The sequence below is a fragment of the Mchenga conophoros genome, linkage group LG9 (genome assembly GCF_057382185.1).
Source record: "Mchenga conophoros isolate Kocher_MC1m ecotype Shallow Benthic linkage group LG9, M_conophoros_male_GT1.1, whole genome shotgun sequence".
NCBI lineage: Eukaryota > Metazoa > Chordata > Actinopteri > Cichliformes > Cichlidae > Mchenga > Mchenga conophoros.
The window spans coordinates 34,589,082-34,605,521 of record NC_140534.1 but is presented as its reverse complement, the minus strand read 5'-3'; the positions used below and the strand labels follow the sequence as shown (position 1 = coordinate 34,605,521).

The 16,440-nt window shown below is 41.7% G+C and overlaps 1 protein-coding gene across 1 annotated transcript; it reads right to left on the bottom strand.

The window, feature by feature from the left end:
* Nucleotides 1-255: 255 nt before the first annotated feature.
* Nucleotides 256-16,082, bottom strand: LOC146567762 (uncharacterized). Its single transcript, XM_085287764.1, has 4 exons — nt 15,518-16,082; nt 12,566-12,671; nt 3,841-4,605; nt 256-2,061 (listed from the first exon to the last, which is right to left on the bottom strand). The coding sequence occupies exons 2-4, from the start codon at nt 12,581-12,583 to the stop codon at nt 1,507-1,509; spliced, it is 1,338 nt and encodes a 445-aa protein (XP_085143890.1). The 5' UTR covers nt 12,584-12,671; nt 15,518-16,082; the 3' UTR covers nt 256-1,506.
* Nucleotides 16,083-16,440: the final 358 nt, after the last annotated feature.

The following is a 16,440-nucleotide window of genomic DNA, read 5'->3' as shown; positions in this document are numbered from 1 at the left end:
TATCTCTCTGGTGTACCTCCTCAAGCGGCTGGCCAAGGCTGTGAGTCTTTGCTTGGCAGTTTCCAAGGCCTCAGGTATGGACAGCTTGCTGTATTTCTTAGGCACCTTCTTTGCCGCACCTTTCTGCAACTCCGTTAGTTGGCTAACCTCCCTCCGTGCTACTTTGATCTTGCCCTCTAGCCTCCTTCTCCTCCTCTGATAAACCTCCACCTGTACCAACAGTTGATCTGAACATGAAATCATGGCCCAAACTACTTGTTGTCAGACCAATATCTTTATTTTTCACATCAAACTGTTTTATAAAAGAAACTTTACACGGAGTTAATCAAATATAACTAATGCTTTAACAGTATCACTGTTTCACAATACAAACCCAACAAGAAAACAGCTGCAAAACACGCAGCTCAAAATGCATTCACTAAACTACACGTGGATTTAAAGAATACAGTAAATACACTAAAGTGAAAGGAGGACCCAAAAGCAGAGGTTTGATAGAATTTGAATTAAGTAAAAGTAGTCTTTGTGATCGTTTCAATGGTCCTGATATGTGCTGCACATCAGCTAACCTTAACAATTCTTTGCTGCCACTGTGAATAAGAATGTGTTCTTTGCCTGATTAAATAAAGATTACACTCACTGCTCAATCTCCTGGTACAAACTGGTACTACATGGAAGTACAGCCCATTGCCAGTTTAGCTTGAGATTCTTTTTTGTGGACATTAAGTCAAAGCAGCTTTTGTTTCAAAGCTGGTTGACAATTAAAGTTTGTATTGGGTGCTGTAAGAGCAACTAGTGTGAAATTATTTGCGGTTTTGGGAGAAAGGGATTTAAGATTAAAGTTTAAAAAGATAACACATAAAATTACAATAAAACAAGGTGGGTTTTAAAAAAAAGAGCATCAACATTTATCAAAGAAAAATTAAGTTGATCTATATATCCATAATTCCAACTTCTAAATTTAAGATGTTTAAAATGTTTAGTAGGTTTAATCAGCAATATGCAGACATCTGACAATAAAGAACGTGTGAAGGTGAGTGATTAAACAATGACTTAACTCAGGTATAAGTGCTTCTTCAGAGAAGTCTTTTCTTCAAGGAATAAGGCCTAGGAAGTAGGCTAACAGGTGGCAAGGCACTCAGGTAAGTGCTATTCAGATAAGAGTTAAACAAGAATCAACAACTCTCCTCTCTTATTTTCTATAGGACAAACATTTTCAACATTAAAGTTTCTTTTACAGAATGAAAATCTCTCAAAGAAAAAAGAAAACACTTGATGTGCACATCTATACTTGCAACTTCCTTAGTTTAACATCCAGGATTATTCACTGCAGGTCCAGAAATCAGAGCTACCTCATCAGATCCAAGTGTGACATCAGCTGACACACTTTTTTACAGGAGACTCCAGCTGAACTCTGTGGAGCCTGATCTCAAGGTTTTTAAGTCTGACCCTGAAACCAGAAGAGGATCTTTCTGTCTCGTCAGATTCATTGTGATCCAGTGATTTCAGTCATGCATGATCACGCTGATGTTTGCACAGAGCAGATAATGAAGTGAACGTTTTGGCACATTTGTAACAGTGAAACAGTTTATTTACAGCGTGGGATCGTTTGTGTGCGGAGTATGAACTGAGATTCTTGAAGCTCTTGTCACACTGGTCACAGCTGAAGTTCCCTTCAATGTGTGCGTCTTCATGAACATTACGATGGCCTGAACTTGAGAAGCTTTTGTCACAGTGTCTGCACTTATATGGTTTCTCTCCTGTGTGGACTCTTTTATGGTCTTTAAGCTGATTTGCAGTGAAGAAAGATGAACCACACTGGTCACAGACGTGCTTTTTAACGCCACTGTGATAAAGATAATGTTTTTTTAATTCACTTGATGTGGGGAAGCCTCTCCCACACTCTTTGCAGTAATTCATGTTGTCTCCAGTGTGTCTACGTTGATGTAGTTTTAGGCTATCTGGATGATTGAAAGTTTTTCCACAAAGGTCACAATGAAACGCTTTCCCACCACCACAGCGACGACAGGGTTGAGAACTGGATCCATCTGTGTCGCTCTGCTTCTAAACAAAGACACAAACACAGTGTAAGTTATGATGATATTAAAACATCTATCGTTTCATATTGTATGCAAAACCAGCTGTTCACGGCAATATTTTTTAATCGATTTGATGGTCACTCTAGAGGCTATATCAATCTCTTGAAGTTCTCTCTTGCCCTTTTATTTAACCTCCTAAGACACTCTTTCATGGCATACATTTTCAATTTCTCTTTGCTATTTGTGCTGATTGGGACCTAAAGAATGTAAAAACAAAGAATTACCTAATTATTTCTTTTATCTGACTTTTGTTTCTGAGAAAAATGACATCCACATAACAGGACATGTGATAGAAAAGTGGCAGTATAGTGTACTTTAAGTTGATATCAGGCCTTTGTAGAGCAAATGTTTTTTTAAATTTTGGTGTAAACAATCGAAATTGTGATGTCCAGGTTGTATGAGATTAAAATAACCACACTATGGATGGACAAATGAATGTTTTTATGCATACTTTCGTTAGGAAAACCACCGTTAGTGAAACCATTGTGCGACTCCGCCGTCAGCTTGTTTATTTTCCACATAAACCTGTCACGATAAAGTTCAAAATCCTGTTGTCTAAGGAGCTTGGAAAGAAAAGCGTCCGGACTTCTTTAGGTTGCTTGAAGACGTTTCACCTCTCATCCGAGAAGCTTCTTCAGTTCTAGTGTCAAATGGTGGAGAGTCCCAGATTTAAACCCCGTGGGAGTTTCCCCCCAAACAGAGATAAAAGGACCCCCTGATGATCTTCTACCTAATCATGAGTACAGTGTGAAAACGGGTGTGGGTCACAATCAGCCAGGATTTCGGGCGAGCTCATTGTGAAACCTAGCCCCACCCCATCATGTGATTTCCTGAGGTCAGATGGCCCAGGGTGTGAGTCAACGTTAAGGCATCTGGGAAGGGATCTCAAAACTGAACTAGAAAAAGTTGCATTTCCTGCGAAAATGCAGTGTGAATGCCGTGTAGTGGAATCTGAAAACACTGTGTAGAAGCTGGACTCTGCTGAAAACTGCTTTATTTGAAAGACTACACTGAAGAGTGTCAAGAAAGCAGATTACATGCAAGCAGGGAAGATGTGAAGCATCTGTCTCATGTAGTACTCGAACCCTTGCCAGAGCAGCTGTGCAGCCCACTGCGCCAAACCAGTTCTGGTCTCAAAACAAAGATATGATGATGATGATATGATATGATCTACTACGGTGGCAGTAGATGCTAATCTATGACGAAGGATACGGTGAAAGATAGTATCAAAAGCTGCTATAAGGTCAAGGAGAATGCGGGTGGTGATGAATACAATATTTGAATTTTTAAAAAAGCCCTCCACATTTTCTGGAAATATTTGTTGGTGTTTTTAATTGCTTTTTTGTACTGCTTGAACACTGAAGTGGCCCTCCAGTGAGATGATGGCCCACAGCACATTTAAGTTACGTTACATTACTCTAAATGAGTAATGTAATGGAATACGTTACAAACTACTTTTTGGGGCATGTATTCTGTAATGTGTAGTGGAAAACAACATTGGTCACAAGATATTAACTCTCAAGCTGCTCTCCGATGCATCCATTGGAGTGTGAATGTTAGACAGAAAGGTGAGAAACTTAAAACTTTACGTTTTTTCCAACATCAGGATAATTTCAGGAGATTTGTCTCAGATTTGACTGAATATTCTGTACATGAGGTTTTCATGTCTCATTTAGCTTTGAAATTAAAATCAATTCACAAAATACTTCAAAATAAGTGTGACTGTACAAAGAAAAATACATACCTCACAGTAAGTGCACTTGTAGAGTTTCTTTCTGGTGTGAATGTGTTGATGTTGTCTCAGGGAACGTGGCTCTTTAAAGGTCTTCTCACACAGGTCACATTTATGAGGTCTCTCCTCAGTGTGGCTAAACATGTGCTGCTGTAAATATTTGTATGCCACAAAGGTTTTGCCACACTGATCACAGAAGCAAAAATCTTTTTTGGTGTGAATGCGTCGGTGAATATTACGGCTGAGTGGCCAGCGGAAGGTTTTTCCACAAATGTCGCAGCTGTACGCCTTAATTCCAGAGTGGGTAACTAGATGCCTTTGTAAGTACTTACTGCAAGCAAAAGCTTTACCACACTGATCACAACTGTATGCCTTAATTCCAGAGTGGGTAACTAGATGACTCTTTAAGCTTCTACTATGAGCAAAAGCTTTACCACACTGATCACAGCTGTATGGTTTAACTCCAGAGTGGGTAAATAGATGACTCTGTAAACTTCCATTGTCAGCAAAAGCTTTACCACACAACTCACAGCTGTACGCTTTCATTCCAGAGTGAATAACTTGATGACGTCGTAAGTGGCTTCTGTGATTAAAAGCTTTACCACAACGATCACAGATGTACGGTTTAAGTCCACTGTGGACGAATTGGTGTGTTTTTAAGTTGCCAGAACGGCTAAAATCCTTCCCACACTCCTCACAGGTGTATTTCTTTTCTCTTTTCTGTCTTTGAAGTTCATCAGCCTCCTGAGAGTCCTGACTTCTTGCTCCATGTTGGTCCTGAGGTGACAGAGATACAAACAGGCAGTGAGTAAAATGCAGTCGTGGAACAAACTGAACTTTCCAACTCCCTCCATTAGTTGAATCAAAGATGTTAACAAAAACATTGTAGGTGTGTTGGTGATAGTATCACATTATAATCAGATGCTACAATGAGAGTTGTACTTAAAATGCAGGGTTCATACGCCTTTTTTAGAGTAAAATTTAAACACTAATAATACTACTACTACTACTACTACTACTACTACTACTACTACTACTACTAATAATAATAATAATAATAATAATAATGGATTGCATTTATATAGCACTTTTCGGGGCTCTCAAAGCGCTTTACAATGCCACTATTCATTCACTCTCACATTCACACACTGGTGGAGGCAGCTACACTTGTAGCCACGGCTGCCCTGGGGCAGACTGACAGAAGCGAGGCTGCCATCACCTCTTTAAGCACTTTTAAGGTCCATTTTGAAGCCCTTTCAGCACAACACTAAACATAAAAATAACAATGTATGTTTCACGTCACATCAACCCTGGTAAGACCATGTGAAAATTAAAAGAAATCATCCTTGGTTGACTTAAACGCTTTTGTTCCCTTTTTGTTAAAACTTACAAAAACGCACCACACAAAAACACTGCAAAGGGAAAAGGTCGTCTTGTATGTATATAGTGTATGAACTCAGTTAAAAATGAAGATGTGCAAATGTGAACAAATCAACATGTTGAGATATTCATGTCACATTGAAAAAAACAAAAACACCCCAACCCCACAAAACAAGAAAACGGCACTGTGGTTGTCTTGTGAGGTGGTATAAGTCAATAACCACATGTATGTGTATTGCATGCATGTAACCCCCACATACTGTTCCAATTGGATTAGCCCACACAGGTACGGTGGCTCATAACAGACAAATGATGTAAAATGATAATTTAACCAAATGATCTACATCCTTTCCATTTAGCTTTCAGTCTTTCTAGACGTTATTTTTTTAAAGTGAATTTTAACCTAACAGTGTTTATGGTTGGACAAACCCCATACCTCAGTACAGCACCAATCATTAGAAATGCAAACACCCAGTCAACTTCATTTCTCAACATATTGACTTTAGACTGATTATACATACATGTGATGCCATTGTGTTTATCTTGGGTTAGGTCTGCAGATGTGACCTGCACATGTAATGTATGACGCCTGGTTTACAATCTCTTGGTCGGGTATTTGCACAGGCTTGGGAGATGATGCGCTCTGTGAGTCTTCATTTGAGCGTGTGTGGTGCTTGCAGTGCGAGTGTAGAACTATCCAGAATGGTTGGTGTCCTGGCACTCAGGGTCATAGTCATGGAGCTATGGCGGCGGCGGATCTGCCATTGGGAGGATGTGGCAGCGATTCCTCCTGTAGGTTCTTCTGTCGATCTGGATGATGTAGGATCGTGGCTCGTTGCTCTTCCTTCCTACAGTTCCTAGCTTGTCAGAGCCTTTTTCTGTCTGCATTCAGACCACTTGTCCTTCTTGCAATGGCTGTAGTGTGCAGCTGGACCTGTCCCATGACATTTTAGTGTGAGACTTTTGACACAAAGTCGGTCACTGATCTGCCCTGAGATCCTTTGTGACGAGCTCTAAAAGCTTGCTGCACACAGTAATCCCTGCGCGTGTCTGATGAGACATGAGACGTTTGTCAGGGGAGACTAGTGTTGCAGGGAATGTTTCTAAGGTTTAAGAAGTCAAGAAAAAGTCAGTCCAATTTCTCTGTGATTTCTCCATGAGTTGTTTCTCACTATGTACTGCTCTCTCAGCAAGACCATTTGACTGTGGAAACTCTGGTCGAATGAGTGAAGTCCAGTTGCTTCGCAAACTCGTTGAACTGCTGACTTGTGTACTGTCTGCCATTGTCAGTAATGAGCATGTGTGGTGCACCGCTGCTGTGGTTGAGTGACCGAGAAGGTTGATCTCAATCCATCTTGAACAGGAATCTACATGGACCTGGTATTGTTTTCCATGCCAGGTGAAAATTTCGGGAGGTCTGTAGAGGTTCTGTCTTCTGATGCGCATTAGTGCTGCTGCACACTGTGCAAGAGTGCAGCTCTTCCGTGATGTCTTTTGACATTGCCAGCCAAAAGATGAAACCTTTAGCTCTGCATTTAGTTGCTTCAATGCCTAGATGTACTTTGTGGACAATATTGGTGTATTCTTTGTGCAGGGATTGGGAAATCCTCCACGCTGAGCTCATCCCTGTATGGAAAAAAGGGGCTAGAGCGGGCTTGACTTGGCTGTCTCTGATGGGCTATCCTCGCTGGATGACTGTGATGAGGGCTTGTAGCACATCACTCACTGTCATCACTTCATAATCAGTGTGTTCAACTCGGCTTTGTGACAACGGAGCGAGTGGAGCTCTAGAAAAGGGTGTCAGCAAGATACATGTGCTTTCCTTTTTTGTAGACTAGGCGGATGTCATAACTCTGTAGTCGGAGTAACATCCCCTGGAGCCAGGCAGGGGTGACATGGATGGGCTTTTTTCATTACGGTCACCAGGGGTTGGTGGTCAATTGCTTTGACAATTGTCGCCTTTCCATAGACAGAATCTTTAAATTTTGTGCAGGCGAATACCATGGCTAAAAGCTCCTTCTCCATATCAGCATATGTCCATGGGAGCATGCAATGCAAAAAACTTGCATGTGTTACATACACATAGTCGAAAATTATTTTCTAGGACTCACGTAAACTTCCCCATTGTGAAAAGGTGCAAATCTTTGTTCCAGACATGGAGAGGTGCAAGGCAGATCAGGAGCAGAAATTTTGTTTCTAGACTTTGCGACTCATTTTATTTCTCTGTTAAGAAAAATATTCAATCAGATAGTTATTTGTGGTGAATGAAATGCAGTTCCAATTTCAACCCATTTTAAGCACCACATCTAAAGTTCAAGCACTTTTTACACCTTGAAAGGACTATTAAAATCCAAGGATTTTCAAGGCTTTCAAGCACCCCTACAAACTCTGAAAATTCTACTGTTGAAGAAATATTGATCACTGCAGAAACTCTTCAACTGCTTTTATTGTTATTTAAATGTTTGCTGTATTTTCTTGTAATTTCTGTGGCTTTTCTGTGTGAATGTAGATTCTGTATGTATGGTTTTATGTTCAATATACTTAAAATTGTTAATCTTGTGGGTGTAATTAATATTTTTACATTTGATTTAATCAATTGTAAACCGTTTTAATGTTAAATAATAGTGATATTTCCAATTCATTGAACACATTTAATTAAATCCAAAGAGCCCTTTCCACATCCTTTATGAGCATGCGCAGAGAATGAAAAAAAATCTTCGCGCATACGCATTGACCTTCTTCATCTATGCCACAGTGTGCTTTGGCCACGTGTCTGGAAAGAGGGATTAATCGCGATTCATCCGTTGGAGTTATGGTAATTTCTTCGTATTTTTAATAGAATATAATTTAACTAGTACTTTGTGATAATATATGGGGTATATTTTTCTGATAAAAATATAGGCTTTATATTTTCCGGTAAATATATGGGCCGTATGTGTTCTGTAGGTTTTAGCATTTTGCTAGCATTGGAAACATTTGTTTGCATATTCAACGTTACTGCACATCTGAATATTCCCCAATCTGTGTTTAAAATTTCATTAGAACTCCAAATAGCACATTTTGCCACAACTCAGTGACACAGTCGATTATTTTTTTCACTCAAACTTGGTATAAATACTGCAAATGTGGTGGTAGCCCGCATACCTCATATAAATATGACAGTGTGTAGTTTTTGTCATTAATATCTATTGAAATATTTTTGATTCCTTCTGAACAACACTCCTATGCAACTACACTTTTCTTCCTACTTTCGGGTGGTACACCACGCTAAAGCAGCGTATTCCACGACCCAATGTATCGGAATCAGTGTAACTGGACTCCCAATGGCAGAAAACTGCACACTGTCACTTAAAATATTGGAATAAAAGCTGCTTTTCCCTTTAGTATATTTTGGAAAAGCAGACATTTGTGAAAGTAGGTGTCTGCTGTGCATCCAGTTAAAAACCATACATCTAGATTTTCAACTAGCAGGCTATGTTACATTACTGTGACAGCTAGTGCGCATGCGCCAACCAGCGTGCAGCCTGTTACAGTCGCTCCTGCTTTTCTCTTAGTTTAGCTCTTTTTTCTTACGTATTCTTTTTTTTTCTGACTTGTATTTTCCTCCGTTTTCTATCTCTTACTCAATCATGTGGATTGAGAGAGTTTTTGTTCTTCTGGTGGCCGTGGAACTGTTACGTTTATCAAGGAACGGGACCGCGGCACATCTCCTACACTCACGGACTGTTTACTCCAGAGATCAGCTGATCGCCCTGATGCCGGCCGGCTCGCTGGCCAGGCCCGCAGAAGTACCAGCTGAAATTTGGAGGAAAACACATCGGGGATGCAGAGGTCAAGGACAGAAGAGAAGAAAAAAGGTGACGGTGAGACAGCGGAGGCTCGAAGCGAGGAGGAGGTTTAAACCGTGTCTGCCGTCTATCGTGATGGGAAATGTGCGATCGTTGGCAATTAAAATCGACGAGCTCTCAGCACTGGTACGGAGTCAGAGGGAATACCGAGAGTGTAGCCTGATGTGTTTCACCGAATCATGGCTGCACCAGGTCATTCCCGATGAGAATGCTTCCGTGGAAGGCTTCCACACTGTTCGGGCGGACAGGGACAGCATCGCTAGCGGTAAGCGTAAAGGAGGTGGGCTTGCTGTTCTAGTTAACAACCGGTGGTGTAACCCTGCCAACATAACAATCAAAGAAAGGATTTGTTGCCCGGACACTGAACTGTGTGCTGTTGGACTCAGGCCGTATTATTTACCCAGGGAATTCTCTCACGTCATCTTGGTGGCTGTTTATGTTCCTCCCTCTGCTAACCCCACAGCTGCATGTGACACTATCCACTCTGCCATAGCTCGGCTACAGACTCAGCACCCGAGTGCCTTTATTGTGATCTCGGGTGACTTCAACCATGTATCACTGGACAATACACCAACATTCAAACAATATGTGGACTGTCCCACCAGGGGAGAGAAAACTTTAGACTTACTGTATGCTAACGTCAAGGATGCATACAGCTCCTCCTCCCTCCCCCCACTTGGTAGGTCAGATCATAACCTGATTCACCTCACCCCCCACTATGTGCCAATTGTGAGGAGGGAACCTGTGACCACCAGGACTGTTAGGAGGTGGTCAGAGGTGGCCTTAGCAGAACTACAGGGCTGTTTCGAGGTGACCGACTGGGAAACACTCTGTGAGCCTCACGCCGAGGACATCAATGGGCTTACTGAGTGTATCACAGGCTACATAACTTTCTGCACCGACTCCATTGTTCCAGCTCAGACTGTTCATTGTTACCCAAATAACAAGCCGTGGGTGACTAAGGACATCAAAGCCCTCCTCAACAACAAGAAGAGGACTTTCAGAGGGGGCAACAAAGAGGAGGTGAGGAAGGTCCAGGTGTTACTAAAGGACAAGATCAGAGAGGCTAAGGACAATTACAGGAGGAAGCTGGAGTGGAAACTCCAGCAGAACAGCATGAGAGAGGTGTGGAGGGGCATGAAGACCATCACTGGATTCAGGCCAACCAACAGCAGGGGAGCTGAGGGAGGTGAGAACAGAGCCGACGAGTTGAATCTGTTTTTCAATAGATTCGACACCACAGTGTCTGCTCCCACCCCCACAACCTCACCTGCAGTCAGCCTGGAATCCAGAGCCACACCACTGTGCCAGCCTCTCTCTTCACATGTTGCCTCCTGTGAGATTCCTGACACCCCTCCCCCACCCATCACCTTCACTCAATACCAGGTTGAGATGCAAATGAGGAGACTTCACTCAGGCAAGTCTGCTGGACCAGACGGAGTGAGTCCCCTTGTCCTCAAGACCTGTGCCCCCCAGCTGTGTGGAGTCTTTCATAAACTGTTTATGCTGAGTCTGAGTCTGCAGAGGGTCCCGGTGATGTGGAAGACATCATGCCTCGTCCCTGTACCAAAGACGCCTCGTCCCAGTGGCCCCCAGGATTACAGGCCCGTGGCACTGACCTCCCACATCATGGCCAACTTGGTTATTTACTCCAAAGTCACATTTTATCTCAAGAGGGGTTGAGACTTCCTGTTTGCCCGGGGAATGTTCGCAAGAAAAATGTGCTCATAGGGTGTTTCGTTAGCGTTGTGTGGCCATACACCACAGATGGTAGGGGCACCCACAAGTGTCCATTTCTTAGTTTTGTTTTTGTCATTCGATACGTGTGCGGTCTGGAACTCTCTCGACTGTGTGAACCGGCCTTAACGGTGTGCACCGCTGCATGCTCCTTCTGCCCTCTCTCCATGTTTCATTTCTCTTTTTCTTGGTCTTTATTTGGTGATAGTCTTAAATCCACACTTTTCTTTGGTCTGTTCTCCTCAGTCTCATTCAGGGATCTGTGTAATCAGGGTAGTTTGGACCATTTATCTAAAATGGAGTGAATAGACAGATGATGCGATGACCAAAATACAACGGATTTAAAATATTTCTGTCCTTTTTAGGATTTCAACATGATGGAAGCTGAAGAGCTCGAGAGGATGGATTTTTGGTGTTTATAAAATAATCCACAAAGGAGCACAGCCTGATGACTCCCTTGAAGATGTTGGCGAGCAGGTGTGCACTTTTGCCTGGGCTAATTTACTGGCTCAATCCGAGTTACCCAAAGCCACTTCGCTACACATTTGAGTTCTTCCAGAAGGTGCTCATGGGACTGGAAGACAAATAACGGTCTGACAAAATACAAGTGCTGAAGAAAAAACTCTGCCATTTTTCTTTTGATTGTGGAAAAAAAAAACATAACTGGGGACAAAATGACCCAGATTGATTTTTTTTTCACTTTAACATTTTCTGCAGTTTGAGTTGCTGTGGTAATTCTGCAGACAGAAAGTGAAATGAAGCAGAGTGTTTTGATCGAAACATAGGGTGTGTGACGTGCAGCGGAAATACATATATATATATATAACCATGATGGCACAAGACAGACGCCAATTATCAGCGCCGAAGAAGCACCTGAGAAGACATCGCGAAGGCTTCCTGGCCATCTAGTGTAGATGTCAGTGAAACTGTTGGGAAGACAACGTGAACATTTTACTTGTACTGTATAATCTGCAGATTCTGACAGAAATCTGCAGCTATCCTTTGAAGCACCGCTCCTCTAAAACAGCAATAAGGATAATTATTAGGTTATTTACATTATTATGTAAATAACAAAATAACTTAAAGCAAAAATTGGGGAAAGTAAAGTCCAAAGTCTTTATATTAAATTTTTATATTATAAAATTCAGAAAATAATGGAATTTAATATTCCCCAATCCCTGCACAAAGAATACACCAATATTGTCCACAAAGGTCATCTAGGCATTGAAGCAACTAAATGCAGAGCTAGAGGTTTCATCTTTTGGCTGGCAATGTCAAAAGACTTTAATATCACCAACCATTCCCATGTCATTATGGTGTATCCATATAAATGACCCACCCTGTAGATCACAAAATGATCCATTTTCTGTAAATTCTCTGAATTTCACACATGTCGCCCAGCTGAAGACACTGCAGCTGGAGTCGAGTGTTTTGATGATGCATGAAGCTATACATTTTTAGACACAAGTTGTAATGGCCGCCATCTTCTTTGTGAGTATTTATTAGATGGCCGCTTGCGGGGGAAAGCATGTTTGAGTCTAAGGTTTATTTTGACGGCTCTTTTTTGCTTCTCATCCGTAAACTCTCTCCGTACTCTTTCATGTGATTCTTGCATAGGTGATAAAAGACAAAAAAATAAATATTGCTGTAAACGGTGTATATTGCAACACCACGAAACAAATGATAGCCCATAATATAAAAGACAGATATCGTCATTCGATATACATTTCATCATGTTGCACAGCCATAGATGTAACAGATATTTTTCTCACCTCCTGTGTTGAAGTCATCGTTTCCTCTGTAGTGGCTGAGCTGAGTCCAAATGGCTGAAACTGTTCCTCTGCTGCTCCACCAGACTCTTCTCCTCCTGTTACTCAGCTGGGACACAAAAGTATAGATATGTATTTTATCCCTGACAAGAAGAAGCAGAGCAAATAAACATTACTACACTCAGTGACAACAATACCTATGAAGCTTCAAGGTGAAACCCCAGAAGCAAAAAGAAAGTCATCAGCTGCAACAAGAACTTGAAAGGGAAAAAGCCACTGAGCTCCCTGCATACCACCACCTTTACCCGGTGGATGCTGCACCCTGTATATATGAACTTCCATATATACAAAAAGAAGGAGTCCCACTGAGGCTCATTGGTAGCAGCATAAACTGAGCCACCTACAACATTTCCAAGCACCTCATCACCATCCTAGCTCCCCTTGTGGGGAACACAGCCCATCACATCAAAAACTCTGCTGACTTCACCAACAAGGTCCACAAACTTACACTTGATCCAGATGAAACCAGAGTGTCCTTTGATGTGGTCTCACTTTTCACTTGTACACCTCCAACCGAGGCAGTGGAGACTGTCAGGAAACAACTACAACAAGACAGCTCCTTAAAACCAGAACCAGCTTCACCCTGATCAGGTCTGCACACTGTTAGACGTCTGCCTTACCACCACATATTTTAAATACAATGAGGGTTTCTACAGACACAAACATGGATGTGCTGTGAGCTCCCCAGTGTGTCCCATTGTAGCCAAACTTTACATGGAGGAAGCACCGAGCCACATGATAGAGTGAAACAGGGTCTCACAATAGTTTCACTCAGGACCTGCTGATAATGACACACACATTTGCTCTTTTGATAAATCAATGGTCAACAGTGGGTCGATGACCCTTTCAGGGTACAACCCCCACGAGGGTTTAAATACCTGGGAGTCCACAATGCAAGAACTCCAGCAACACTTAAGGGAAGATGAACAACTTTAATAATTGACCAACGCGTTTCGGCTTGTGGCCTTCATCAAGGTCATAGTAAAACATTGTAGAAAATTGCTTAAATCAATCAAACCAATCGAAACTTCATAGATAGATCAACTGACATATAACAGGTAGGTATTGGTTAATTGGGGGCGGGCCCCACACTTTGGAAAGCTCTGGGTTAAGTCACGCTTAAGTAAATACTGGACTAGATCATTAATGATGATGACAGGGGGGAGGAGACATTATCCCCACCTGTCTCAAAATAACACGTGTGAAATACATAAGAAGAATACTATGAATATATACAAAAAAGGGACAAAAGGGCAGTATTTAATAATAAAAGGAGGTTGGTCCAGCAGTTGAATTAAAAAACAAGAGGACATCGTCACACGGGAACAGATTTGTTAAAAGGTCCTAATTTATGTCTCTAAAATGTAAAATCTCTAAAATGTAGACTTAAGATGAGCTGTCGAGAATCCTACTCCTTCTTTGGCTGAAAAAATGAATAAAATTAATTAAATAAACATTACCCATAAACATGCCATCTCGCATTACCCATGCGAGAATAATGTAACTAATAAAATTAGAATAAAAACAAAAAATAAAAAAGGCTCAGTTCAGAAAAACTCAGACCTGTGGGGTGCAGACTCTTAAAGCGGAATATCCAAAATGCTTCTCTTTGTTTCCCGGATAAAATTAATATTACCACCATTTTGGTTTAGTTTAATGGCTTCAATGCCTAGAAAAAATAATGGCAAAATAAAATGCACGCAGGAATGAATTTTGTTCACTCAAATTCAGCTTTTCTTCACTCAAAATAAATTTCTCCTCAAAATGCAAAACTTGCACCAGCAAACTTTTTTTTTTTTACGTGCGCTCAGAATAGTGGCACAAAAATAACGCCATAGTCAGCCTCCAGTTAACAACAGTGGTGAGAAACTGCACTACTGAACCTCCACTGACTGAGTAACTGTAGTTTGGTGCTTCATCAGAACTTCATGGCAGGAAGTGTTTCAGAGTGGGGACAGAGACAGCTGCAAAGTTCAGCTTTAGTGAGGCTAAACTCCAAAACCTGTTTTCAGCTAATGACTCTGCTTCTGTCTGGAAAACAATCAGACGGTGAACCAACCACAGACCTAAAGACCCCACTGCACCAACCATTCACAGCTGAACAGCTCCTGCTGCGGATTCTACCAACAAAACGTGATCACAGTCTCTCCACCCTCCATGGGTTCTCTCCATACATGACAGGTACATGACAATCGTGACTCTTACTCCCACAAAGCAACATGTTGTTTTCAAAGTGCTACATAAACAAATCATGGTTTGGTAAAGCAGGTGGACGAGAATCAGAGTCTCCATCATAAACCACAGGTGGACAAAAATAAATAAATAATGTCCAACATTCAATCCACAACATGATTAAAAACATTCTTCTTCTCCCAAATCAAAAAGAGCTGCACATTAACCACCACAATATATTTTTATTCTCTGTGCTTTCAAATATGAACACTGTTTACTTTCGTCTGTTTCATTAGTTTTTGTTAACATCTTCCTGTGCATCACTTTACAGCAGCCACACTCATTGAAATGAGACTTTGTAGGAGTTCACTTCCTCTCATGTGTTCATCCACAGCAGCTGGACAATAAAGTTTATTGTGACCCTGATACTGCAGCAGATCGCTCTGGTTTCCTGTTATCACTTCAAATAGAAATGAGGCTGTAGAGGTTTGGTGCAGGCAGAAAAACAGCTGCAGGGACAATGAAAAGCCTTTTCTGCTCCAACTTCTCCCAGCATGCTGAGCTAATGATTAGTTGGTGTTTTTCTCCAAACACTCTCTCACTCTTCTCTCAACGTGTTCACAATAAACTGTGAACAGACACCGAGGAGAGCAGCAGAAGACCTCATTCAGGAGCTAAACTCAACATGAACTGAACTCACAGTAAAGTTAGCTCGGTGCTTACCTTTAGATGAGCCCACAAACCGAGAGAAACTCCGCGATGAAGCTGCAACTCTTTCCAAACACAGGAAACAGATCAGGGAGCAGAGACCCACGTGGTTCACGCTGATCTCAGCTACGATCCAGGAGACAAGGGTGGGCAGATCGATGCAGATATCGATCAGGACGTTGGTAGTGGTTTATGATCGATACTTTAGTTCGTTTCTCTCCTCTAAGTTCACTACTTTACTCCCGTTTCATGAAAAAGCAGCTCTCTCTGCTCGGCTCCTCTCCTGCGCACACACTTTGCTCCGCCCCCTTCTTCCTTATCTGCTTTGATTCGAATCTGTTTGGACACGTGACTCGAAAAAGAGGCCGAGCCTTTTTTTTTAAACGAATTACAACAAGAGTGTCACTACCCGATCCGTACCGGAAACCCGATCGGTACCCCGCATGCGCGAAAGGTTTCTACTTCCGGTCGTAGCGTTTTACGATAGTTATGGGTCAGAGTATCTGTTAAGATGTTAAGAATAACAAGTATATCTTAAAATGTTTGCAATAATGAAGCATTTCAGTACAATGTGGACAAAAACGAAAAATAAAAAGATAGTTACGGATCAGGACTCTCCGATCCTTACTGCGCATGTGTAAAGTCTGACCGTACAAATCGGGTCTACCCGATCCGTACCGCGCATGTGCAGATGTTTTCTTCTTCTTCTGTTCGTTTAATGGCAGTTTACTCCCCAGTGTACGAGGATACCGCCACCTGCTGACCGAGCGAATAAACCCTATTATAAACTGTTAGCAGAGCTGCTCTGTGCAGCGTTATGGCATAATAATTTTAAGGGAGAATAAAAAGTCGACACACATATCTCATTCCTGACGGAGGACTCTACCACTACACTTCTCCAGTCCATTCACAGAGTCGTTGCATGGTATGACATGGAT

Bases quoted from the DNA above. Each gene is read 5' to 3' on its own strand.
- LOC146567762 (XM_085287764.1), bottom strand. The intron at 2,062-3,840 runs GTATGTATTTTT...GTCTTTGTTTAG, and splicing joins ACAAGTGCACTTACTGTGAG to AAGCAGAGCGACACAGATGG.